The following is a 26,745-nucleotide window of genomic DNA, read 5'->3' as shown; positions in this document are numbered from 1 at the left end:
CACACACACACACAAAAATCCCCTTCTCTTAGGCTGAACATCTGAAGACAGAGAACCCGACTCAGAGCCAATGCAACAGTGACACTAGCCTGGAGGTGACCTCGCCCAACTCATCAGGACCAATCAGAAGATCAGAACTACTAGAATCAACCTACTTCATTTTATTGTATAAAATGTCAGCACACAATGTTTAGGGGGCTCTCTCAGATATCTCCCTACGAGATTGACGAACGGGTCCGTGCACGCTATTCCAGATATCTTTACCTCTGAATAAACTGCCTTATATTATACAATTATCCACCTTGTCCAAAAGTCTCTACTTGGTCTCCGTTCTCCAGTAAACTTGTTTTATCAACAGAAGCAAAATCCAAACTGGTTTCCCTTCACACTTTTTTTGGTGCACCAGGACCATTCACAGCTGAGCTCGCTCAGTTTAGCTGAATGCTAATTGGCTATTATTTTAGATATTTAAATCAATGGTGTCATGTCTTCTCCCGTTGCTCCCCTCCGGCGCTCTGATTCGTCGGTCTACTGAGCCACGGGTCTGAGTGCACCACCTCGGCAAACACAGGAATGGAAACCCAACGCACCCTAATCACCTCCAGCGCACCTGCACCTCATCTCATCACCACCACTATATAGCCCTGGACTGTTCATTCATTGTTGTGTGTAATTGTTAGCTTCGTGTCGTTTACTCGCTCTTTGTTATTCTCTTTCTCATTGTTAAGTAAACCTTTACCTTGTTAATTCCTGCGTCTGCGTCCTGCCTCTTCGTATACTCAGTACTCGTCACAAACGGAGGCCAAATGCTAGCTGGCTTCTCTTGCATTCAATGCTACAGGCGGCAACAATGTCATACTCTTTTTGTCCAGACAGCATCATATAGATGGGCTGCACATACTGAGACAGAGGGGCACTGTTTTGTTCGGTCGCTCGGAAACTTTCTCTGGTGAGATACATTCAGCCTCTTGTGAATTGAAGGACATTTATGAAACACAGAGAGACTAAATACTTTTCCCCCCCTTGGTAAATGTTTTGGGGAAGCCTGGCTTCCCTTGGCATCCATGAATACACGCCACTGACACACACACACACACATGCATATTTACTCTTGGGGATGCTCTGAAATGGTGGGCAGAACCAAGGTTAACATTGTGCTGATGAGGATTACGGTGTCAATATTTCTTTATGCTCATGGGTTATTTCAAACCCCAGGCTAACGATCTTCAGTCACATCACACCTCAGCATTCAGGCAGGGTAATGATTTTCAGCCATTTAAAAAACAATCCCCATTATCTCCCTTCTCCCTTTCTTAGCAAAGAAGCTCAGATTTTAATTAAATAAATTATTTGTAAAAACACAAAGAGAAAAAAATCTAAATCTTCTAATTTTTTTTCTCTCCATCTTCTCCTATCTTTCATTCTTCATCTCCTTTCTTCCACTGTTACCGTGCTCTGTGGGTATACAGTGCCTTCAGAAAGTATTCACACCCCTTGACTTTTTACATATTTTGTGTTGTGTTACAGCCTGAATTTAACATTGATTAAATGTCGATTTTGTGTCACTGGCCTACACAGAATACCCCATAATGTCAAAGTGGAATTATGTTTTTAGACATTTGTACAAATTAATAAATGAAAAGCTGAAATGTCTTTAGTCAATAAGTATTCAACCCCTTTGTTATGGCAAGCCTGAATAAGTTCAGGAGTAAACATTTGCTTAACAAGTCACATAATAAGTTGCACTCTGTGTGTAATTATAGTGTTTAACATGAGTTTTGAATGACTACCTCATCTCTCTACCCCACACACAATTATCTGTAAGGTCACAGATTCAACCACAAAGACCAGAGACATTTTCCAATGCCTCACAAAGAAGGGCACTTATTGGTAGATGGTTAACAATTAAAAAAAAGCAGACAATGAATATCCCTTTACGCATGGTGAAGTTATTAATTACATTTTGGATGGTGTATCAATACATCCAGTCACTACAAAGATATAGGCGTCCTTCCTCAGCTGCCGGAGAGGAAGGAAACTGCTCATGGATTTCACCATGAGGCCAATGGTGACTTTAAAACAGTTACAGAGTTTAATGGCTGTGATAGGAGAAAACTGAGGATGGATCAACAACATTGTAGTTACTCCACAATACTAACCTAAATGACAGAGTGAAGAGAAGGAAGCTTGTACAGATTATAATATTCCAAAACATGCATCCTGTTTACAATACTCCACTAAAGTAAAACTGCCAAAAATTTGGCAAAGATATTAACTTTATGTCCTGAACACAAAGTTTTATGTTTGGGGCAAATCCAACACAACACATCACTTAGCACCACTATTCATATTTTCAAGCATGGTGGTGGCTGCATCATGTTATGGGTATGCTTGTCATCGGCAAGGACTAGGGAGTTTTTTTTTTATGATAAAGAGAAATGGAATAGAGCTAAGGACAGGCAAAATTCTAGAAGAAACCCTGGTTCAGTCTGCTTTCCAACAGACAGTGGGAGACAAATTCACCTTTCAGCAGGACAATAACCTAAAACTTAAGGCCAAATACACACTGGAGTTGCTTACCAAGACGACATCGAATGTTCCTGAGTGGCCTAGGTATAGTTTTGACTTAAATCACCTTGAAAATATGTGGTAATACTTGAAAAACAACTTGACAGAGCTTGAAAAATATTGTACAATCCAGGTGTGGAAAGCTGTTAGAGACTTACCCAGAAAGACTGAGCTGTAATCGCTGCCAAAGGTGATTCTAACATGTATTGACTCAGGGGTGTGAATACACACACAGTATTTCTGTATTTCATTTTCAATACATTTGCAAACATTTCTAAAAACATGTTTTCACTTAGTCATTTTGGGGTATTGTGTGTGGATGGGTAAGAAAAATATATATTTAATCCATTTGGAATTCACAAAACAAACAAAACAAAATGTGGATTAAGTCAAGTGGTATGAATTATTTCTGAAGGCACTGTATATAACAGATTGGGCGGAATGTCAGTCAAGGAGATTGGTGTCAGGGCCGATAAGGGGGCAAAGTGATCGAAGTCTAATATCTCGCCAACTCATTATCTCGCTGTTGCCCGCCATGCGTCTGGAAGAGGCCGATAAGAGGCTTGGAGCTGATGGGAATAAAACAGGTTTTGGGGAGAGAGAGGGAGAGGAGGGGGGAGAGAGAGAGAGAGGAGGGAGGAAGGGAACAAAGCAGTTTCTCGCTCCTTCCAAATCAAATCAAATCACATTTTATTTGTTACATACACGTGTTTAGCAGATGTTATTGCGGGTGTAGCGAAATGCTTGTGCTTCTAGCTCCGACAGTGCAGTAATATCTAACAAGTAATATCAAACAATTTCACAACATATACCCAATACACACAAATCTAAGTAAGGAATGGAATTTAAGAATACAGTTGAAGTCGGAAGTTTACATACACTTAGGTTGGAGTCATTACAACTAGTTTTTCAACCACTCCACAAATTTATTGTTAACAAACTAGTTTTGGCATGTCGGTTAGGACATCTACTTTGTGCATGACACAAGTAATTTTTCCAACAATTGTTTACAGACAGATTATTTCACTTATAATTCACTGTATCACAATTCCAGTGGGTCAGAAGTTTACATACACTAAGTTGACTGTGCCTTTAAACAGCTTGGAAAATTCCAGAAAATTATGGCATGGTTTTAGAAGCTTCTGATTGGCTAATTTACATAATTTGAGTCAGTTGGAGGTGTACCTGTGGATGTATTTCAAGATCTACCTTCAAACCCAGTGCCTCTTTGCTTGACATCATGGGAAAATCAAAAGAAATCAGCCAAGACCTCAGAAAAAAAATTGTAGACCTCCACAAGTCTGGTTCATCCTTGGGAGCAATTTCCAAATGCCTGAAGGTACCACGTTCATCTGTACAAACAATAGTACGCAAGTATAAACACCATGGGACCACACAGCCGTCATACCGCTCAGGAAGGAGATGCGTTCTGTCTCCTAGAGATGAACATACTTTGGTGCGAAAAGTGCAAATCAATCCCAGAACAACAGCAAAGGACCTTGTGAAGATGCCCACAGTAAAACGAGTCATATATCGACATAACCTGAAAGGCCGCTCAGCAAGGAAGAAGCCACTGCTCCAAAACCGCCATAAAAAAGCCAGACTACGGTTTGCAACTGCACATGGGGACAAAGATCTTACTTTTTGGAGAAATGTCCTCTGGTCTGATGAAACAAAAATAGAACTGTTTGGCCATAATGACCATTGTTATGTTTGGAGGAAAAAGGGGGCCGCTTGCAAGCCGAACAACACCATCCCAACCGTGAAGGACGGAGAAGTAACACAGTATTAGTCGGCTAAGGGACAGAGAGAGATGGCAGTCATTTTCTGTCTCACATTTCGCCACGGTGTCGACGGCTGCTGTGATAATTTACCATGTGTGAACGAACACCAGCAAGCTACCCGTGGTCAGTCTGAGTGGTTAATCACCCCAGTTAGCGATTCGGTGGCGCTGTAACAGCTCAATAACTGATGCCTCAGCCTCTCCCCATCAAACCTCTTAACCCCACACCTACACTGGCTGGTTAGTGCTTGAAGTGCATCCTCACACTCATGCTGTGAGGGAAGGAGATGGTACGTGTTGGGCTTTCTTATGCCTGGGGATTTATTGGCATCTGAAATGATCAACCAAGGACTCGGAGTTGACCCAGCCACTAAGTAGCCTTGGCACTCATTGTCAGATGTCACTTTTTTTAGTTTCCATTACAGCACACATGACTTACAGATGTGTGTGAAGAGAGAGAGAGAGAGAGAGAGAGAGAGAGAGAGAGAGAGAGAGAGAGAGAGAGAGAGAGAGAGAGAGAGAGAGAGAGAGAGAGAGAGAGAGAGAGAGAGAGAGAGAGAGAGAGAGAGAGAGAGAGAGAGAGAGAGAGAGACAAGAAGAAGAACCCTGCAGTAGTTCTGTAGGTTAACAGGTTAATTAGGTGATAATTCAAATCAAATCAAATCAAATTTTATTGGTCACATGCGCCGAATACAACAGGTGCAGACATTACAGTGAAATGCTTACTTACAGCCCTTAACCAACAGTGCATTTATTTTAAACAAAAAAGTAAGAATAAAACAACAACAAAAAAGTGTTGAGAAAAAAAGAGCAGAAGTAAAAAATAAAGTGACAGTAGGGAGGCTATATATACAATAGAATAAAGTGACAGTAGGGAGGCTATATATACAGGGGGGTACCGTTGCATAGTCAATGTGCGGGGGCACCGGCTAGTTGAGGTAGTTGAGGTAATATGTACATGTGGGTAGAGTTAAAGTGACTATGCATAAATACTTAACAGAGTAGCAGCAGCGTAAAAAGGATGGGGTGGGGGGGCAGTGCAAATAGTCCGGGTAGCCATGATTAGCTGTTCAGGAGTCTTATGGCTTGGGGGTAGAAGCTGTTGAGAAGTCTTTTGGACCTAGACTTGGCACTCCGGTACCGCTTGCCGTGCGGTAGCAGAGAGAACAGTCTATGACTAGGGTGACTGGAGTCTTTGACAATTTTGAGGGCCTTCCTCTGACACCGCCTGGTATAGAGGTCCTGGATGGCAGGGAGCTTTGCCCCAGTGATGTACTGGGCCGTACGCACTACCCTCTGTAGTGCCTTGCGGTCAGAGGCCAAGCAGTTGCCATACCAGGCGGTGATGCAACCAGTCAGGATGCTCTCGATGGTGCAGCTGTAGAATTTTTTGAGGATCTGAGGACCCATGCCAAATCTTTTTAGTCTCCTGAGGGGGAATAGGCTTTGTCGTGCCCTCTTCACGACTGTCTTGGTGTGTTTGGACCATGATAGTTCGTTGGTGATGTGGACACCAAGGAACTTGAAGCTCTCAACCTGTTCCACTACAGCCCCGTCGATGAGAATGGGGGCGTGCTCAGTCCTCTTTTTTTTCCTGTAGTCCACAATCATCTCCTTTGTCTTGGTCACGTTGAGGGAGAGGTTGTTGTCCTGGCACCACACGGCCAGATCTCTGACCTCCTCCCTATAGGCTGTCTCATCGTTGTCGGTGATCAGGCCTACCACTGTTGTGTCGTCGGCAAACTTAATGATGGTGTTGGAGTCGTGCCTGGCCATGCAGTCATGGGTGAACAGAGAGTACAGGAGGGGACTGAGCACGCACCCCTGAGGGGCCCCCGTGTTGAGGATCAGTGTGGCAGATGTGTTGTTACCTACCCTTACCACCTGGGGGCGGCCCGTCAGGAAGTCCAGGATCCAGTTGCAGAGGGAGGTGTTTATTCCCAGGATCCTTAGCTTAGTGATGAGCTTTGAGGGCACTATGGTGTTGAATGCTGAGCTGTAGTCAATGAATAGCATTCTCACGTAGGTGTTCCTCTTGTCCAGGTGGGAAAGGGCAGTGTGGAGTGCGATAGAGATTGCATCATCTGTGGATCTGTTGGGGCGGTATGCAAATTGGAGTGGGTCTAGGGTTTCTGGGATTATGCTGTTGATGTGAGCCATGACCAGTCTTTCAAAGCACTTCATGGCTACAGACGTCAGTGCCACGGGTCGGTAGTCATTTAGGCAGGTTATCTTAGCGTTCTTGGGCACGGGGACTATGGTGGTCTGCTTGAAACATGTTGGTATTACAGACTCAGTCAGGGACATGTTGAAAATGTCAGTGAAGACACTTGCCAGTTGGTCAGCACATGCTCGGAGTACACGTCCTGGTAATCCGTCTGGCCCTGCGGCCTTGTGAATGTTGACCTGCTTAAAAGTCTTACTCACATCGGCTACGGAGAGCGTGATCACATAGTCGTCCGGAACAGCTGGTGCTCTCATGCATGCTTCAGTGTTGCTTGCCTCGAAGCGAGCATAGAAGTGGTTTAGCTCGTCTGGTAGGCTTGTGTCACTGGGCAGCTCGCGGCTGTGCTTCCCTTTGTAGTCTGTAATAGTTTTCAAGCCCTGCCACATCCGACGAGCGTCAGAGCCAGTGTAGTATGATTCAATCTTAGACCTGTATTGACTCTTTGCCTGTTTGATGGTTCGTCGGAGGTCATAGCGGGATTTCTTATAAGCGTCCGGGTTAGAGTCCCGTTCCTTGAAAGCGGCAGCTCTACCCTTTAGCTCAGTGCGGATGTTTCCTGTAATCCATGGCTTCTGGTTGGGGTATGTACGTACGGTCACTGTGGGGACGACATCATCGATGCACTTATTGATGAAGCCAGTGACTGATGTGGTGTACTCCTCAATGCTGTCTGAAGAATCCCGGAACATGTTCCAGTCTGTGCTAGCAAAACAGTCCTGTAGCTTAGCATCTGCGTCATCTGACCCCTTTTTTATTAGCCGAATCACTGGTGCTTCCCTCGAAGCCGGTGTTTGGAGGATACAGTGGGGGAAAAAAGTATTTAGTCAGCCACCAATTGTGCAAGTTCTCCCACTTAAAAAGATGAGAGAGGCCTGTAATTTTCATCATAGGTACACGTCAACTATGACAGACAGAATGAGAAAAAAAATCCTGAAAATCACATTGTAGGAATTTTAATGAATTTATTTGCAAATTATGGTGGAAAATAAGTATTTGGTCATTAACAAAAGTTTCTCAATACTTTGTTATATACCCTTTGTTGGCAATGACACAGGTCAAACGTTTTCTGTAAGTCTTCACAAGGTTTTCACACACTGTTGCTGGTATTTTGGTGGACAACACAGACTTTCAACTCCCTCCAAAGATTTTCTATGGGGTTGAGATCTGGAGACTGGCTAGGCCACTCCAGGACCTTGAAATGCTTCTTACGAAGCCACTCCTTCGTTGCCCGGGCGGTGTGTTTGGGATCATTGTCATGCTGAAAGACCCAACCACGTTTCATCTTCAATGCCCTTGCTGATGGAAGGAGGTTTTCACTCAAAATCTCACGATACATGGCCCCATTCATTCTTTCCTTTACACGGATCAGTCGTCCTGGTCCCTTTGCAGAAAAACAGCCCCAAAGCATGATGTTTCCACCCCCATGCTTCACAGTAGGTATGGTGTTCTTTGGATGCAACTCAGCATTCTTTGTCCTCCAAACATGACAAGTTTTTACCAAAAAGTTATATTTTGGTTTCATCTGACCATATGACATTCTCCCAATCCTCTTCTGGATCATCCAAATGCACTCTAGCAAACTTCAGACGGGCCTGGACATGTACTGGCTTAAGCAGGGGGACACGTCGGGCACTGCAGGATTTGAGTCCCTGGCAGCGTAGTGTGTGTTACTGATGGTAGGCTTTGTTACTTTGGTCCCAGCTCTCTGCAGGTCATTCACTAGGTCCCCCCGTGTGGTTCTGGGATTTTTGCTCACCGTTCTTGTGATCATTTTGACCCCACGGGGTGAGATCTTGCGTGGAGCCCCAGATCGAGGGAGATTATCAGTGGTCCTGTATGTCTTCCATTTCCTAATAATTGCTCCCACAGTTGATTTCTTCAAACCAAGCTGCTTACCTATTGCAGATTCAATCTTCCCAGCCTGGTGCAGGTCTACAATTTTGTTTCTGGTGTCCTTTGACAGCTCTTTGGTCTTGGCCATAGTGGAGTTTGGAGTGTGACTGTTTGAGGTTGTGGACAGTTGTCTTTTATACTGATAACAAGTTCAAACAGGTGCCATTAATACAGGTAACGAGTTGAGGACAGAGGAACCTCTTAAAGAAGAAGTTACAGGTCTGTGAGAGCCAGAAATCTTGCTTGTTTGTAGGTGACCAAATACTTATTTTCCACCATAATTTGCAAATAAATTCATAAAAAATCCTACAATGTGATTTTCTGGAAAGAAATTCTCAATTTGTCTGTCATAGTTGACGTGTACCTATGATGAAAATTACAGGCCTCTCTCATCTTTTTAAGTGGGAGAACTTGCACAATTGGTGGCTGACTAAATACTTTTCCCCCCACTGTCTATTGGCGCGGATATTGTTAGGCCCGAGACGAAGCCAATATATCCTCCAAACACCGGCTTCGAGGGCATTATCACTTTTATACAACGGGTTACCAACATATTCAAAAAATGATTGACATATTTTCATTAAAAACTTTAATTTTGATACTATTTCATCCTTCCACAAGATATAGTCCCAACACAAATCTAGGGTTGCTACCCAAGCCGGCTGGTCGTTCGTTCAATCGGTTCGCTTGCTAGAGACAGGACCCAGTCGTTCAGTCTTTTTGTTCAGTTTTTCGTTCTAAATGTTCCATTGCCTTACTGGCTGGCAACGTTCTTATCCCTTGCTTGCTAGCTAGCCAACTACGGCTAAGTTATAGTCATGTCAAAAAAAAAGTAGCTACATTTGCATTTGTTTAAGCTGTTTTCTAGATACATTTATTTGGTTACATCCATAACAATGAGCTAATGAGGAGCGATTTCACCCGGCATAGAACATGTGCTCACTCGTCAGGACACTGTTGTTTAGAGGAGCTAACACAATCACTTCAAACTGAAGCTGGAAAGACTGCAAACTAGCTGCACTTCGTTTCATTTTACCTTTTTATTTATTTTTATATATTTTACATTTTAGTCATTTAGCAGACGCTCTTATCCAGAACAACTTACAGTTAATGAATGCATACATTTTCATACTGGCCCCCCGTGGGAAACAAACCCACAACCCTGGCGTTGCAAGCGCCATGCTCTACCAACTGAGCTACAGGGGACTACAACGGGTTATATCCATAAAATTATGCCAGCTGATTCATGATTTTGACTGGCTGAGAAACGCTGCCTGCCTGTCTGTCTGATCCTGACTCCCGACACGTTCATTACTATGGGACAGCTGGAGATCGAATTTGAATATTGAAACAATGTTGCAAATGTCGGAGAGACAGACAGCAAGGTTTATACAAATCTTCGCTATTGAAAACAAAATGTTAGTCTAAAAGAAATGTGAATGGTTTGTGCAGTCAGAAGGAACAGAGAAAATAGGCATTTTAACATCATCAATTTAGCAAGTGGTAACTTGTGGAATAGACACCGACTGGAATGCGGTTTTAACCAATCAGCATTCAGGATTAGACCCACCTGTTGTATAACATGTGGTGAGACACTGGCAGACGTGAGGGAGAGAGAGAAAGGGGGAGAGTGAAAGAGAGCTAGGGAGGTTGAGCATTCCGCACACGCAGGCCTACCCTCTCCCCCTCTCCTCTCCTCTCCTCTCCCTCCCTCCTCTCCTCTCCCCCTTCCTCCTCTTCTCTGAGGTGACACCACAAAATGACTCTTACATTTCAAGGCAGCCACACTCAGGAAAACCCATTACACTGCGAGGGGTAACTCTCACCGCCAGGAACAGACAGGAGAGAGAGGGGGGCACCCCCAAAAAGCAGCCTATCACAGGCCGCAGACGGGAGGTTCGACTCCATAATCCCCGGCTCTTATGTCACAGTGGGAGCAATGCAGTGTTTGATAAAATGTTCTTAGCCAAGGGTAAAACAATGGCATCGCTACCATTTCTAGAGTAGGATTGTGAGACATTCCTTGACACATACTGTAGCTTCCAGGTTTCACCAAAAAAATGGCGTCTTGTCAAGAGGTGATGGACAAACGCATTAGTGAAAAGAAATGGAGGACTCCACTTGACAAATAAGTCAAACAATTAATAAGCGAAAAGCATTTAGCTGTCTAGCTACACTCGATAGCGGTCCTGACTGTCCTCATATTTGTACTCATCCCCAGGCAGGCCATATATCACTAATTGCTTCTGTCTGGCATCACTCCCAGTCACAAGAAGCATCCACTCATAGATTCCATTCCTCAGAGTTTGACAGGCCAGGCAGACTAGCCGATACACAGAGTATTCCTTTGTGTGTGTACTGGTATCTCCTTCCTAGACGTGACTAGGCCTGCTCTATAATCCCCCTCAGGGCACGATGTCACTATGCTTCCACAACACGACAGACACTGTTGTTGCTTAGCCAGCTGCACCTGTCACTAGATACTGTCTCTCCATAACAAGATGAGCAGTTTTTAAAGTGTGTAATAATGAAACAAGAGTTCATGGAGAAGGAAACCCTTCACCACACTATTGTTTTTCAGTCTATTTATAAAAAATTTATTCCAAAAAATAAAATGTATGAATTTTAAACCAATGGTAAATACACTTTTACCACGTTTAATCTCACCGCTACCGTTAAAACTTAACTCTACACTGTCAAAAATTATTATGGGGTGAATAAAAAAATAAAAAAATAAAAATAAAAAACATACTTAATGAATGAAAATGAATGCAAGTCGTTTCAATAATTAGATAATAAAATAAAATAAAAATCAACTTCATACAGCGGGGAAAAAAAGTATTTAGTCAGCCACCAATTGTGCAAGTTCTCCCACTTAAAAAGATGAGCGAGGCCTGTAATTTTCATCATAGGTACACGTCAACTATGACAGACAAATTGAGGAAAAGAAATCCAGAAAATCACATTGTAGGATTTTTAATGAATTTATTTGCAAATTATGGTGGAAAATAAGTATTTGGTCACCTACAAACAAGCAAGATTTCTGTCTCTCAAAGACCTGTAACTTCTTCTTTAAGAGGCTCCTCTGTCCTCCACTCGTTACCTGTATTAATGGCACCTGTTTGAACTTGTTATCAGTATAAAAGACACCTGTCCACAGCCTCAAAGAGTCACACTCCAAACCCCACTATGGCCAAGGCCAAAGAGCTGTCAAAGGACACCAGAAACAAAATTGTAGACCTGCACCAGGCTGGGAAGACTGAATCTGCAATAGGTAAGCAGCTTGGTTTGAAGAAATCAACTGTGGGAGCAATTATTAGGAAATGGAAGACATACAAGACCACTGATAATCTCCCTCGATCTGGGGCTCCAAGCAAGATCTCACCCCGTGGGGTCAAAATGATCACAAGAACGGTGAGCAAAAATCCCAGAACCACACGGGGGGACCTAGTGAATGACCTGCAGAGAGCTGGGACCAAAGTAACAAAGCCTACCATCAGTAACACACTACGCCGCCAGGGACTAAAATCCTGCAGTGCCAGACGTGTCCCCCTGCTTAAGCCAGTACATGTCCAGGCCCGTCTGAAGTTTGCTAGAGTGCATTTGGATGATCCAGAAGAGGATTGGGAGAATGTCATATGGTCAGATGAAACCAAAATAGAACTTTTTGGTAAAAACTCAACTCGTCGTGTTTGGAGGACAAAGAATGCTGAGTTGCATCCAAAGAACACCATACCTACTATGAAGCATGGGGGTGGAAACATCATGCTTTGGGGCTGTTTTTCTGCAAAGGGACCAGGACGACTGATCCGTGTAAAGGAAAGAATGAATGGGGCCATGTATAGTGAGATTTTGAGTGAAAACCTCCTTCCATCAGCAAGGGCATTGAAGATGAAACGTGGCTGGGTCTTTCAGCATGACAATGATCCCAAACACACCGCCCGGGCAACGAAGGAGTGGCTTCGTAAGAAGCATTTCAAGGTCCTGGAGTGGCCTAGTCAGTCTCCAGATCTCAACCCCATAGAAAATCTTTGGAGGGAGTTGAAAGTCTGTGTTGCCCAGCGACAGCCCCAAAACATCACTGCTCTAGAGGAGATCTGCATGGAGGAATGGGCCAAAATACCAGCAACAGTGTGTGAAAACCTTGTGAAGACTTACAGAAAACGTTTGACCTGTGTCATTGCCAACAAAGGGTATATAAAAAAATATTGAGAAACTTTTGTTATTGACCAAATACTTATTTTCCTCCATAATTTGAAAATAAATTCATAAAAAATCCTACAATGTGATTTTCTGGATTTTTTTCTCATTTTGTCTGTCATAGTTGACGTGTACCTATGATGAAAATTACAGGCCTCTCTCATCTTTTTAAGTGGGAGAACTTGCACAATTGGTGGCTGACTAAATACTTTTTTTCCCCACTGTATGTTGCTCAAAATGTAAGTATATATATTTTTTGAGGACAACCAAAGAGAGAAAATGTACTGATTTAATTATCTCAATTTTAATAAATTGAGGACATTTGAATAATAATAGTATTTCTCTCAACTTAAGAATTGTAAGTTCTTGCAACAACTTGCCATGTGGGTAAATCAACATGTTTAGGCTTTATGATTCTCTGATTTACACAACGTTGTATATTTCTAGATTATTATTAAGCAGCTTGTTGTGCCATTGGGTGTAATGGATCATGATGAAGGGATACCAAAATTGTCAGGCAAATGGACGTTCAATGATGAGACCACCCATTCCCAGCATCACCACTCTTAATGACAGAGACTAATGCAGAATCCTGCAACGCCTGCAGTTCTACCTCCAGTTACTGCTGGTGGGTTGAGCACTGTTCTCAACAGTGCCTGCCAAAGTGAGTTAAAATGCTAACGATTGAACACATGAAACAATATTAAACATTAAGTGTTTGTGGAACACTAATATGTTGGGGTTTACTAAGTATTTGTGTGACATCAACTCATGTTTAGTCACATTTTCAGTAAATCCAACACATTTTCATGGCAATTATTAATTCCCTGGACTCCCACCTCTGGCCTACAGGTGTCACTGTTGTACTGCAGCGCGTTGCAGGTGCATGTCTGGCGAATACTGTTGATTTAGCACGGACCACAGGCTTCCTCCAGCGGTGGAATTACACCATTAACACAACAGGACACTGGTCAAGCCACTTGTTGTATGCACCACACAGATAAAGGCCTCCTGGAATTACCAGGGCTTTAGCTGAGCATATAACCTTTAGTGAAAGATTATCTAACAGAAGATGAACAACAACTGAAATATCTATCCACAAGCTATCTTGATTAGTTTCCCCAATGCAGGCGGGATCATCGGATTAGAATAGATAAAATACCTAACCGTGATCAATTAAACAATCGTCGTAAACTTTTAGCCAAACCAATGATGCGTAGTAACATGCTTAGTTTTGTTACATAACAGTAGCCTAGTAATACATGCTTCATCACAAAGTTTCATCACAATTTATTCAATCAAAGCACTTTGATTACATCGTTTCCTCAGCTGCACCTGCAGCTAGGCCTAGCTACATCAGAAAGCCAATAACACCCGTTCATGTGATAATGCATGGGAACACAGACGGGGCACACAGCATTTTTCTCTCCACCTAACCTGCTACCAATTACAGCTGTGCTCTGGAACCATTTCACAGACCCTCTCTGGAACGCTCAGCAGATAGTTACCATGGGAACCGGTGTGATTGAAAGATACAAATTACAGGCTGCCTAAAGATGGAGAGAAAGAGAGAGGACAGAAGAGAGGGAGAGATGAATAGAGAAAGAGAGGGACAGAGAGGCACATTCTCCAGCTTTTGCTCACAAAAGGAGATTATGTTAAATGTAAACAAAAGTAGTTTCACTCCTCTGTCCCCCCTCGGGTGAACTCGCTGGGAAAGAAAACTCAACTGTCACGGTGTGGAGGAGAGGAGACTAGGAACCAACCTACCCCTGGTTCTGAATAACTTCTACAGACCAGGAAATAAAATGGACATCAGTTTTTTTCAAACACAGGGTGGCAGCTTTATAGTTTAGGACTAGGAGTTTTTCATGACCATGTGACCTGGTAGTTCTATTCTATAACAAAGCTAAAGGCTACAACTAGGGCCTGGAGTCCTTCCTGGTCACATCAAAACTCCTGACCGGCCTTAAGCTAATATAAGGAGAAGGAAACATTGTTTTCATTCAGTGTTAGAGGCCATTTGTAAACTATGAAACTGCTACCCACTTCATACCTGACTTCATGCCTGACTTCATGCCTGACTTCATTAATGACTTCATGCCTGACTTCATGACTGACTTCATTAATGACTTCATGCCTGACTTCATGCCTGACTTCATGACTGACTTCATTAATGACTTCATGCCTGACTTCATGAATGACTTTATGACTGACTTCATGCCTGACTTCATGAATGACTTTATGACTGACTTCATGAATGACCTCATGACTGACTTCATGACTGACTTCATGACTGACTTCATGAATGACTTTATGACTGACTTCATGAATGAACTCATGACTGACTTCATGCCTGACTTCATGCCTGACTTCATGAATGACTTCATTAATGACTTCATGCCTGACTTCATTAATGACTTCATGCCTAACTTCATTAATGACTTCATGCCTGACTTCATGCCTGACTTCATTAATGACTTCATGCCTGACTTCATGAATGACTTTATGACTGACTTCATGCCTGACTTCATGAATGACTTTATGACTGACTTCATGCCTGACCTCATGACTGACTTCATGCCTGACGTCATGATTGACTTCATGCCTGACTTCATGAATGACTTTATGACTGACTTCATGAATGACCTCATGACTGACTTCATGACTGACTTCATGACTGACTTCATGCCTGACTTCATGAATGACTTTATGACTGACTTCATGAATGAACTCATGACTGACTTCATGCCTGACTTCATGCCTGACTTCATGAATGACTTCATTAATGACTTCATGCCTGACTTCATGAATGACTTCATGCCTGACTTCATACCTGACTTCATGAATGACTTTATGACTGACTTCATGAATGACCTCATGACTGACTTCATGCCTGACGTCATGACTGACTTCATGCCTGACTTCATGAATGACTTTATGACTGACTTCATGAATGAACTCATGACTGACTTCATGCCTGACTTCATGACTGACTTCATGACTGACTTCATTAATGACTTCATGCCTGACTTCATGAAGGACTTCATGACTGACTTCATGCCTGACTTCATGAATGACTTTATGACTGACTTCATGAATGACCTCATGACTGACTTCATGACTGACTTCATGACTGACTTCATGCCTGACTTCATGAATGACTTTATGACTGACTTCATGCCTGACTTCATGAATGACTTCATGACTGACTTCATGACTGACTTCATGAATGACTTTATGACTGACTTCATGAATGACCTCATGACTGACTTCATGAATGAACTCATGACTGACTTCATGCCTGACTTCATGCCTGACTTCATGAATGACTTCATGACTGATTTCATGACTGACATCATGCCTGACTTCATGCCTCCATGCTGGTGGACCACCAGTAGGCTAGTAGAGGGTAAACAAACATTTTAGATTTGACAGTACATTACTGCTGACCACACATGGTGATCAGGATTAATAGGCCCATATAATAATATGGCCGCTCTACCAGAGCTCAGACTTTTTCCTGATCAGATCACATTGAAAAACACCTGACCTATTTCACAAGAGATGACCTCCAAAACACAAAGCCTGTTTGTCTGTCTGTCTGTCTGTCAGTCAATAGCACAGCTAGCCATTAGCCAAGGCAGTCTGAAACGAGCAGCTAGCGGCGCTCCATCGGTGACCAAGGTAACGGGGGCGGGCCGGCCAATTAAAAACAATGCAGGAGTGAAATGACATAATGGGGTCTAATGAGGTCATCGAGAGGCCTCGCCGCTACAACGCTCCTAGCCAAGCCCGCCATCACCTTAACAACCAACGGCAGCTGGTGCTCTCCTCCAGAACATCAGAACAGAGTGAGAGAGAGAGAGCGAGAGAGCGAGAGAGAGAGAGCGTGAGAGAGAGTGAGAGACAGAAAGAGAGAGAGATTTTTTTTATATACTGTATATATTTATATATATTTGCCACATGCACCAAATACAACAGGTGTAGACCTTACAGTGAAATGCTTACTTACAAGCCCTTAACCAACAATGCAGTTTTAAGAAAAATAAGTGTTAAGTAAAAAATAAAAATTAAATTAAATTAAAGAGCAGCAGTAAAATAAAATAACAGTAGCGAGGCTATATACAGGGGGTACTGGTACAGAGTCAATGTGCGGGTGTAACAGTGTTGCTTCCGTCCCTCTCCTCGCCCCTACCTGAACCAGGGACCCTCTGCACACGTCGACAACAGTTACCCTCGAAGCACCGTTACCCGTCGCTCCACAAAAGTCGCGGCGAGTGACGTCACCGATTGAAACGCTACTAGCGCGCACCGCTAATGTAATATGTACATGTGGGTAGAGTTAAAGTGACTATGTATAGATAATAAAAAGAGAGAGAGCGAGAGAGAGAGAGAGAGAGAGAGAGAGAGAGAGAGAGAGAGAGAGAGAGAGAGAGAGAGAGAGAGAGAGAGAGAGAGACTTCCTCAAAGCTGTGAACGTTCTGAGAGACAAGGCAAGAAGGGCCTTCTACACCATCAAAAGGAACATAAAATTCGACATACCTATTAGGATCTGGCTAAAAATACTTGAATCAGTTATAGAACCCATTGCCCTTTATGGTTGTGAGGTCTGGGGTCCGCTCACCAACCAAGAATTCACAAAATGGGACAAACACCAAATTGAAACTCTGCATGCAGAATTCTGCAAAAATTTCCTCCGTGTACAACGAAAAACACAAAATAATGCATGCAGAGCAGAATTAGACCGATACCCGCTAATTATCAAATTCCAGAAAAGAGCCATTAAATTCTACAACCACCTAAAAGGAAGTGATTCCCAAACCTTCCATAACAAAGCCATCACCTACAGAGAGATTAACCTGGAGAAGAGTCCCCTAAGTAAGTTGGTCCTGGACATGAACACAATTAGATCCAACCATATCATGAGAAAACAAAAAGAGAATTACTTGACACATTGGAAAGAATTAACAAAAAAACAGAGCAAACGAGAATGCTATTTGGCCCTAAACAGAGAGTACACAGTGGCAGAATACCTGACCACTGTGACTGACCCAAAATTAAGGAAAGCTTTGACTATGTACAGACTCAGTGAGCATAGCCTTGCTATTGAGAAATGTCGCCGTAGGCAGACCTGGCTCTCAAGAGAAGACAGGCTATGTGCACACTGCCCACAAAATGAGGTGGAAACTGAGCTGCACTTCCTAACCTCCTGCCAAATGTATGACCATATTAGAGACACACATTTCTCTCAGATTACAGAGATCCACAAAGAATTCGAAAACAAACCCAATTTTGATAAACTCCCTTATCTACTGAAAAACCACAGTGTGCCATCACAGCAGCAAGATTTGTGACCTGTTGCCACAAGAAAAGGGCAACCAGTGAAGAACAAACACCATTGTAAATACAACCCATATTTATGTTTATTTATTTTGCCATTTGTACTTTAACTATTTGCACATTATTACAACACTGTATACAGTGGGGGAAAAAAGTATTTAGTCAGCCACCAATTGTGCAAGTTCTCCCACTTAAAAAGATGAGAGAGGCCTGTAATTTTCATCATAGGTACACATCAACTATGACAGACAAATTGAGGAAAAAAAATCCAGAAAATCACATTGTAGGATTTTTTATGAATTTATTTGCAAATTATAGTGGAAAATAAGTATTTGGTCACCTACAAACAAGCAAGATTTCTGGCTCTCACAGACCTGTAACTTTTTCTTTAAGAGGCTCCTCTGTCCTCCACTCTTTACCTGTATTAATGGCACCTGTTTGAACTTGTTATCAGTATAAAAGACACCTGTCCACAACCTCAAACAGTCACACTCCAAACTCCACTATGGCCAAGACCAAAGAGCTGTCAAAGGACACCAGAAACAAAATTGTAGACCTGCACCAGGCTGGGAAGACTGAATCTGCAATAGGTAAGCAGCTTGGTTTGAAGAAATCAACTGTGGGAGCAATTATTAGGAAATGGAAGACATACAAGACCACTGATAATCTCCCTCGATCTGGGGCTCCACGCAAGATCTCACCCCGTGGGGTCAAAATGATCACAAGAACGGTGAGCAAAAATCCCAGAACCACACGGGAGGACCTAGTGAATGACCTGCAGAGAGCTGGGACCAAAGTAACAAAGCCTACCATCAGTTACACAGTACGCCGCCAGGGACTCAAATCCTGCAGTACCAGACGTGTCCCCCTGCTTAAGCCAGTACATGTCCAGGTCTGTCTGAAGTTTGCTAGAGTGCATTTGGATGATCCAGAAGAGGATTGGGAGAATGTCATATGGTCAGATGAAACCAAAATAGAACTTTTTGGTAAAAACTCAACTCGTCGTGTTTGGAGGACAAAGAATGCTGAGTTGCATCCAAAGAACACCATACCTACTGTGAAGCATGGGGGTGGAAACATCATGCTTTGGGGCTGTTTTTCTGCAAAGGGACCAGGACGACTCATCCGTGTAAAGGAAAGAATGAATGGGGCCATGTATCGTGAGATTTTGAGTGAAAACCTCCTTCCATCAGCAAGGGCATTGAAGATGAAACGTGGCTGGGTCTTTCAGCATGACAATGATCCCAAACACACCGTCCGGGCAACGAAGGAGTGGCTTCGTAAGAAGCATTTCAAGGTCCTGGTGTGGCCTAGCCAGTCTCCAGATCTCAACCCCATAGAAAATCTTTGGAGGGAGTTGAAAGTCCGTGTTGCCCAGCGACAGCCCCAAAACATCACTGCTCTAGAGGAGATCTGCATGGAGGAATGGGCCAAAATACCAGCAACAGTGTGTGAAAACCTTGTGAAGACTTACAGAAAACGTTTGACCTTTGTCATTGCCAACAAAGGTTATATAACAAAGTATTGAGAAACGTTTGTTATTGACCAAATACTTATTTTCCACCATAATTTGCAAATAAAATCATAAAAAATCCTACAATGTGTTTTTCTGGGAAAAAAAATCTAATTTTGTCTGTCATAGTTGACGTGTACCTATGATGAAAATTACAGGCCTCTCTCATCTTTTTAAGTGGGAGAACTTGCACAATTGGTGGCTGACTAAATACTTTTTTCCCCCACTGTATATACATAATATGACATTTGAAATGTCTCTCTCTCTCTCTCTCTCTCTCTCTCTCTCTCTCTCTCTCTCTCTCTCTCTCTCTCTCTCTCTCTCTCTCTCTCTCTCTCTCTCTCTCTCTCTCTCTCTCTCTCTCTCTCTCTTTTATGACTACCACACAACACACATCAGGGGTATGCCTTGTTGTTATTCCTCTAGCCAGATATTACTAGTAAAAAATGGACTAAATACACTCTTAGAAAGAAAGGTGCTATCTAGAAACTAAAAGGGTTTTTCGGCTGTCCCCATAGGATAACCCTTTGAAGAAACCTTTTTGGTTCCAGGTAGAACTATTTTGATTCCAGGTAGAACTTTTTTGGGTTCCATGTAGAACCCTTTCCACAGAGAAACTAAAAAAGGGGTGGTCTCATGGGACAGCCAAAGAACCCTTTTGGAACCTTTTGGAACCTTTGGAACCTAAGAGTGTACATACATCACTTTACTCGAAGATGACAGTGGCTAATTTCCTATGGAGTCTCTCTATGCTCTGGTGTTATCTACCAACCAGAGACTAACTGACAGCATATAGACATCTCATTACAGACTCATAGACAGGCCCCATAGGACTGGGTTAGGGTCATCAGAAACTTTGCAGCGATAGATTACTTTAGCTCCTGTGTGTAAAAAGCCCACAAATAAATGTGATGCGCCAGTGGAAAATCAATGTCGCCATTTTCCATGGCAGCCATGATAACTAGAGGGAGAGAGAAGGACAGTCAATAGCTGTTTCCATTAACTTGTCCAGTGTATTTTTTTTTTTTTTTTTTTACATTTAGAAGGTTCATATAGAAAATAGATGCGACAATTGCCTGCTACGGTGCGTCTCCATTGAACTGCCTTGTGTCGATTAAAATAGCTGGGCGTAATTATGTAACACCCCCCAAAATTTGGGGGGCAAATTGCGACAGCCTGTATGCCCTCCCTCCTTTCTGTTTCATGTCTCTGCTAGCCCGCAAAAGCCAGCATGGATATAATGCAATCATTATATTCTAATAATTCTCATGTGCCAATGTATCACCACGGTCTGTGTCACAGTGAAACTTGCACTCATGTAGGCCTAGTTCAGAAATAATTGAATGGTGAAACTTGCTTCCAGTCAACCAGAAAAGCAAGGCGAAGCAATTCAGACATTCTTGAAAGTCAGGAAGAATCCTTGTCCTGCAAAGAAATATTATTTTTATAGTTGAAAAAATTGTTTAGCAAACAGTAGGCATTTAGAATTAAATGTGTAGTGGAGGTTTATAGTTACGTGATGACGTCACATGCCCCGTGTACCTGCACAATTATTTGTCACGGGAAAAAAGCCCTGTTTCCATCATAATTTTCCTCAAACAATACAGTTTGACAAAGGAAAAATCCACCACTGTCGAACAGATACAATTGTTTCTCCTATAGTATGAAAAAAGTATGAAAAATGTATGCACTCACTAACTGTAAGTCGCTCTGGATAAGAGCGTCTGCTAAATGACTAAAATGTAAAATGTTTCCATTACAAGTCGCAATGTTTTGTTTTGCAGCATTGCTTTTGTTGAACAAACCTGGGTCAATGGAAACCTGCCTAGTGATTAGAAAGAGAGATCAAGAGAGAAGGAAAATGGGAAGGAAGAGGCTTAACAAATGATTCACTTCGACATCTCAAGTTTGAGTTCGAGTTGATTTAGTAATTTTGGATGTTAAAACATACATAGGACCAGAGACATTATTATAGAGAGTTAGAACATTCAGGTTTATGCATTATGATGCATTTACATGACACTACAACATTCTATGGCAGCCATGTATGAGAAAAAAATGTATGAAAAATGTATGCGCTCACTAACTGCAAGTCGCTCTGGATAAGAGCGTCTGCTAAATGACTCAAATGTAAATGTAAATGTTGGCTCACCATTAACATAACATGGGGGATATTTAAATAATGCTATGAAACGGAATGTCTTAGAATTAGAACAACATTAGAGATTCTAAAAGTTAGTCCAACTCTCTATGGCTCTGCATAGGCCTATGAATCCTACATTATTTTGGAATTCCCAGTGTTCTTATAAATGAAGTAGTAAATAAACTACCTAAACTATATAATACATGTACAAAACAACTTTACATCCTCTTGATGACAAAGTGGTGCTGTAATATCTGTCCATGTCATTGTGTAAAGCCAAAGACGACCTAATGTCCCACACTGGACAATAACGTTTTTCTATCCTCTTCTACAAGTCTCAGCTCTCCCTTAGTTCACTCATCATTAGCCGAAGGCGATATTGAGTTGTTTCATCTGACGGTCCAAAGGCATTGTATGCAGCCGGCTCTACACTCGTATCCCAGTGGGTGTATACATGGAAAAGAAATTATGCAAAATATGCATACTTTCTTTTATGAAACACAATTTTCCACCACCATGCTAGAGTGGATAATACCTTGGAATGCTAGTCCCGGATGTTGCGTATCGCGTTCAGCCAATCAGGTTGAAGCAGTCTGTTGTTTACCCTTGGCTGAACACAGCGCGCAACATCAGGGAGTAGCATTAGCCACTTTAGCACGGTGGTGGAAAATTGTGTTTCATAAAGAACGTAGGCTTATATTTTTCCCGTTAAAATGTTTCTCTTCTCGCCATTAAATCGAGTTAAGGAGGAAATCGATGCATTTGCAGCCTGAATGGAGAATGTTTTATGTACAAACCGGTCGCCGGGGGATACGAGTGTATAGCCGGCTGCATCCAATGCCTTTGGACGGTAAGATGAAACAACTCAATATCGTCATCTGCCGGTCTTTGGGCTAACTCGTCATGTGATATGGGTCAACTGCAGTTCACTTCATTCCAACATTACATAAATGGACCATGAAGGAAACACTGTTTTGTCCTATTTCGCAGAGACAAACTACATCACAACCCATTTATGAAAACAACAACTTTTTGCTCTAATTAATGTAGTGAAACTCTGAGCTCGACTATAGTGAATAACAATCCCTGTTCTATAGTAGAAACTGTTGGTTTACAGTAGTACAGAAGAACACACAAAAGATCTCGCCTTGAAACCAATTTATTCTCCCTTTATCATGTCCCTCTGACCCCTTTAAGAAACACGAGGCAATTAATCCAGTTTTATTCTCCAAATATGTGTTTCTCAAAGGGCCAAGCAAGTGTGAAGAGTTTAATGTGGTTTCACTGTTTCATGATTTCAAACACGTAGAGAGAAAACAATCTAAGGAATAACTTTTAATAGGTTTCCAATGAGGAGAGGGATGTGTATGGTCTGTCTGTGTTGACGCTATTTTTCTCCAGGGCCCAGTTTTTCAGAATGATCTGGATTCTGTAATCCTATTTTTTTGCAATCCAGCATCAGATCGATGTCTGTTTTTGATACGGTTTTTCAGAAAATAATCTGATAGGATCATTCTGATCCAGATATCACAATATCAAGATCACAGAATCCGGATTTTCAGCGCTTTGAACGGGCCTCGCCATCTGCTGGACAGGCTGTGCTACTACTTCTACACTGGCATAGGAAACAGATGAGGAAACGACATGAATAAAGGTACCTTGATTACACATAATAGAACCTGCATATCACGTATAAGTATAGATGCATTTATTGGACAATTCTCAATATAACAACTGACCACATAACTATACTAGGGTAAATTTAACATAATGAACCTTTGGTTTTCAGATCAAAGAAAAAACATCCTCACCTTAGTTATATTGGTTGTAGAGGCTTTAACCTTTCTAAATCCACCCTGAATCCACCCTTCCAGTGGGTTCAAGACAATCCTGAATTTCGGCATCAAAACTATTCTAATCACTACCTTTGAGTAAAAAAAAAAAAGATTTAAAAAAAAAGACATTTAATCCTGATTAAACCTCAGATTGGATGACCAAATCCTTTTCTAACATTTAATATTTTTTCTGATTGCCAAAATCATCTCAGATAAATTTTGAAAGACTGGGGCCAAGGTATGCTACAGGGCCTGGTTTCCTAAAAGCATCTTAAGGCTAAATTCATCGTTAGAACCTTCATAGGAGCATTGTTAAATCTCCGAGCTGTTTACCAAAACCATCGTTATTAATGTTGCACTTGAAAACACTCATCATCTGTAACGCCTGCCTCAGACCATTCGTAGAACAGCTAAGTGCATCGTTAGATGCTTTTTTCACCCCCCTCCCGCATCACCTTATACACATAAACTGACCCCACATAACTCAACTATACAGTGTATTACATTTACATTTTAGTCATTTTAGCAGACGCTCTTATCCAGAACGACTTACAGTTAGTAAGTGCATACATTTTTCATACTGGTCCCCCGTGGGAATCGAACCCACAACCCTGGCGTTGCAAGCGCCATGCTCTACCAACTGAGCTACACGGGACAGCTGACCCCACATAACTCAACTATGACGTCAGTCTGCACACAGTGTATAACAGCTGAACCTACATAACTCATACGTTGCAAAATGAAGAAGTCACAATTTCTTTAAATACAATGTCACATTTATTACAACATCTCCATTTGAAATCATCCAGAAAATAAATATTCATCATAAGAGGTAACATTCGCTGTACAGTAGATCATCTCTTGTTATTATAACTGTCTTCTAGTACTCCTCTTTGACCTGTTAACATTTAACGGTCCATACATGTAACCTCTATAGGTGTGGTGTCTCATGACTCAGTGTCACTAGTCACTCCTCCTCCTCTTCAGTCCCACATTCTCTCCATCCTGGTTGTCATGGTACCCATCCGTGTGTCCCGCGTCTGTCCGTTTGTCTGTCGTGTCCATCGCGGGGAAGGCCTGGCCGGACCCCAGCACCTGTCTGATGGTCATATTCACCCTGGAGGTCTGGATGTACCTGGAGCACACCGCCCAGTCCTCCTCTGATACTGGCTGGATCAGGGTGGCCTCTCCCTGGGTATGGTCCTGGGCGAGTCCCTGGTCTGACCATGGGCCTAGGCCCTCCTCCTCCAGAGATGGGTGTAAGGGGTCTCCCTTGGGGGCGGGGACGACGCGAGGCACGGCGTGGTAGAGGAGGCGGCTGTGTCCTGACATTACCATGACATCACCGCTGTGCATGTACATGGCGGTGGGCGGGTCTTCCCTCTGAGTTCCACCAAGCAGGAAGACGGCAGATTGGCCGAAACTGCCGTCAATCAAAAAAAAGAGAGGAAGACAAGTATGAGGTTAACAACAATGACAAGACAAACAGGAAATGGTCAATAGTCGCATTCACATTCAGAGTAACACATCCAGAAAGTATTACCAAAGAGTGTCAGGTTGTAATTTAGGATGAATTGAGACAATATTCAATGAGGGAGTTATGGCCCGTCACGTGACCGGGCGAAGCCGGTGAGGGAGGAGCGCCCTGCTCAAATCGAACAGTAATCTGTGCCGCTCGGTCATATTGTCAACAATGCAGCATTGTGCATCTCTTTTCCAAAGAAAATATGTTTGAATTTTCTAACTAGTTTTCATTGGGAAGGCAGCGTTTTTATCAAAAGCAATCACTGTTGCTTGTGAACACACAGAATCCTATTCATAACTCCACGTGCTTAACCTACGTCACTTTGGTTTAGCGCTGACTTCGCCATTGGCCAGAACGGGACACCCGGCTCACACCCGGAAGGCAGCCAGGTTCCAAATCGAATGTAATCAACACTAACCCGGTTCACCCACTGAAAGCCGTGGTTGGTGGTTTGGTACAACAAGCCCCTCCTCCTCTTACCTGAATGACAGGAGGGGTCTAGTGTGGTCCAGCTCTGATTCGTCTACGTGGATCCCGAGCGACGAATCAGAGCGGTAGTAGTTGAGGATTCCAGCCTCTGCGTTGAACCCAGGGAATCGGCAGGCTGCGGCCACATGGCAGGATACAGAGTGGAGATCTGATGGGAACGGAGTGTAGTGATCTGCTGAGTATGTCTACAACAGAAGGAAGAGAAAAATCTCTAAAACAATGTATTAATTATTTCCAGGGACCACGCATAACATCTACGTTGCACAAGCCTTTCAGTGGTCGGTCTGTATAGTACAACTTCTCTCTGTTGTGTACAGTGAGGGAAAAAAGTATTTGATCCCCTGCTGATTTTGTATGTTTGCCCACTGACAAAGACATGATCAGGCTATAATTTTAATGGTAGGTTTATTTGAACAGTGAGAGACAGAATAACAACAACAAAATCCAGAAAAACGCATGTCAAAAATATTATAAATTGATTTGCATTTTAAAGAGGGAAATAAGTATTTGACCCCTCTGCAAAACATGACATAGTACTTGGTGGCGAAACCCTTGTTGGCAATCACAGAGATCAGACGTTTCTTGTAGTTGGCCACCAGGTTTCACACATCTCAGGAGGGATTTTGTTCCACTCCTCTTAGCAGATCTTCTCAAAGGTTTCGAGGCTGACGTTTGGCAGATTTTCTATGGGTTTAAGGTCTGGAGACTGGCTAGGCCACTCCAGGACCTTAATGTGCTTCTTCTTGAGCCACTCCTTTGTTGCCTTGGCCGTGTGTTTTGGGTCATTGTCATGCTGGAATACCCATCCACGACCCATTTTCAATGCCCTGGCTGAGGGAAGTAGGCTCTCACCCAAGATTTGATGGTACATGGCCCGTCCATTGTCCCTTTGATGCGGTGAAGTTGTCCTGTCTCCTTAGCAGAAAAACACCCCCAAAGCATAATGTTTCCACCTCCATGTTTGACGGTGGGGATGGTGTTCTTGGGGTCATAGTCAGCATTCCTCCTCCTCCAAACACGGCGAGTTGAGTTGATGCCAAAGAGCTCCATTTTGGTCTCATCTGACCACAACACTTTCACCCAGTTCTCCTCTGAATCATTCAGATGTTCATTGGCAAACTTCAGACGGGCATGTATATGTGCTTTCTTGAGCAGGGGGACCTTGCGGACGCTGCAGGATTTCAGTCATTCACGGCGTAGTGTGTTACCAATTGTTTTCTTGGTGA

At 42.7% G+C, this 26,745-nt stretch overlaps 1 protein-coding gene across 1 annotated transcript; it reads right to left on the bottom strand.

The window, feature by feature from the left end:
- Window positions 1-24,241: 24,241 nt before the first annotated feature.
- LOC311113841 (nucleic acid dioxygenase ALKBH1-like) lies at window positions 24,242-25,704 on the bottom strand (the record flags this gene model as incomplete). The annotated part of the gene is made up of 2 exons (XM_084189134.1): window positions 24,242-24,928; window positions 25,511-25,704. Coding segments are annotated over 2 exons (654 nt in total), but the record flags the coding sequence as incomplete, so codon positions are not given.
- Between the last annotated feature and the right edge of the window lie 1,041 nt (window positions 25,705-26,745).

Source organism: Coregonus lavaretus (genome assembly GCF_964263955.1).
Source record: "Coregonus lavaretus genome assembly, contig: HAP1_SCAFFOLD_1774, whole genome shotgun sequence".
Classification (NCBI taxonomy): domain Eukaryota; kingdom Metazoa; phylum Chordata; class Actinopteri; order Salmoniformes; family Salmonidae; genus Coregonus; species Coregonus lavaretus.
The sequence above is the reverse complement of the archived record's forward strand: the minus strand, read 5'-3'. Positions and strand labels throughout refer to the sequence as shown.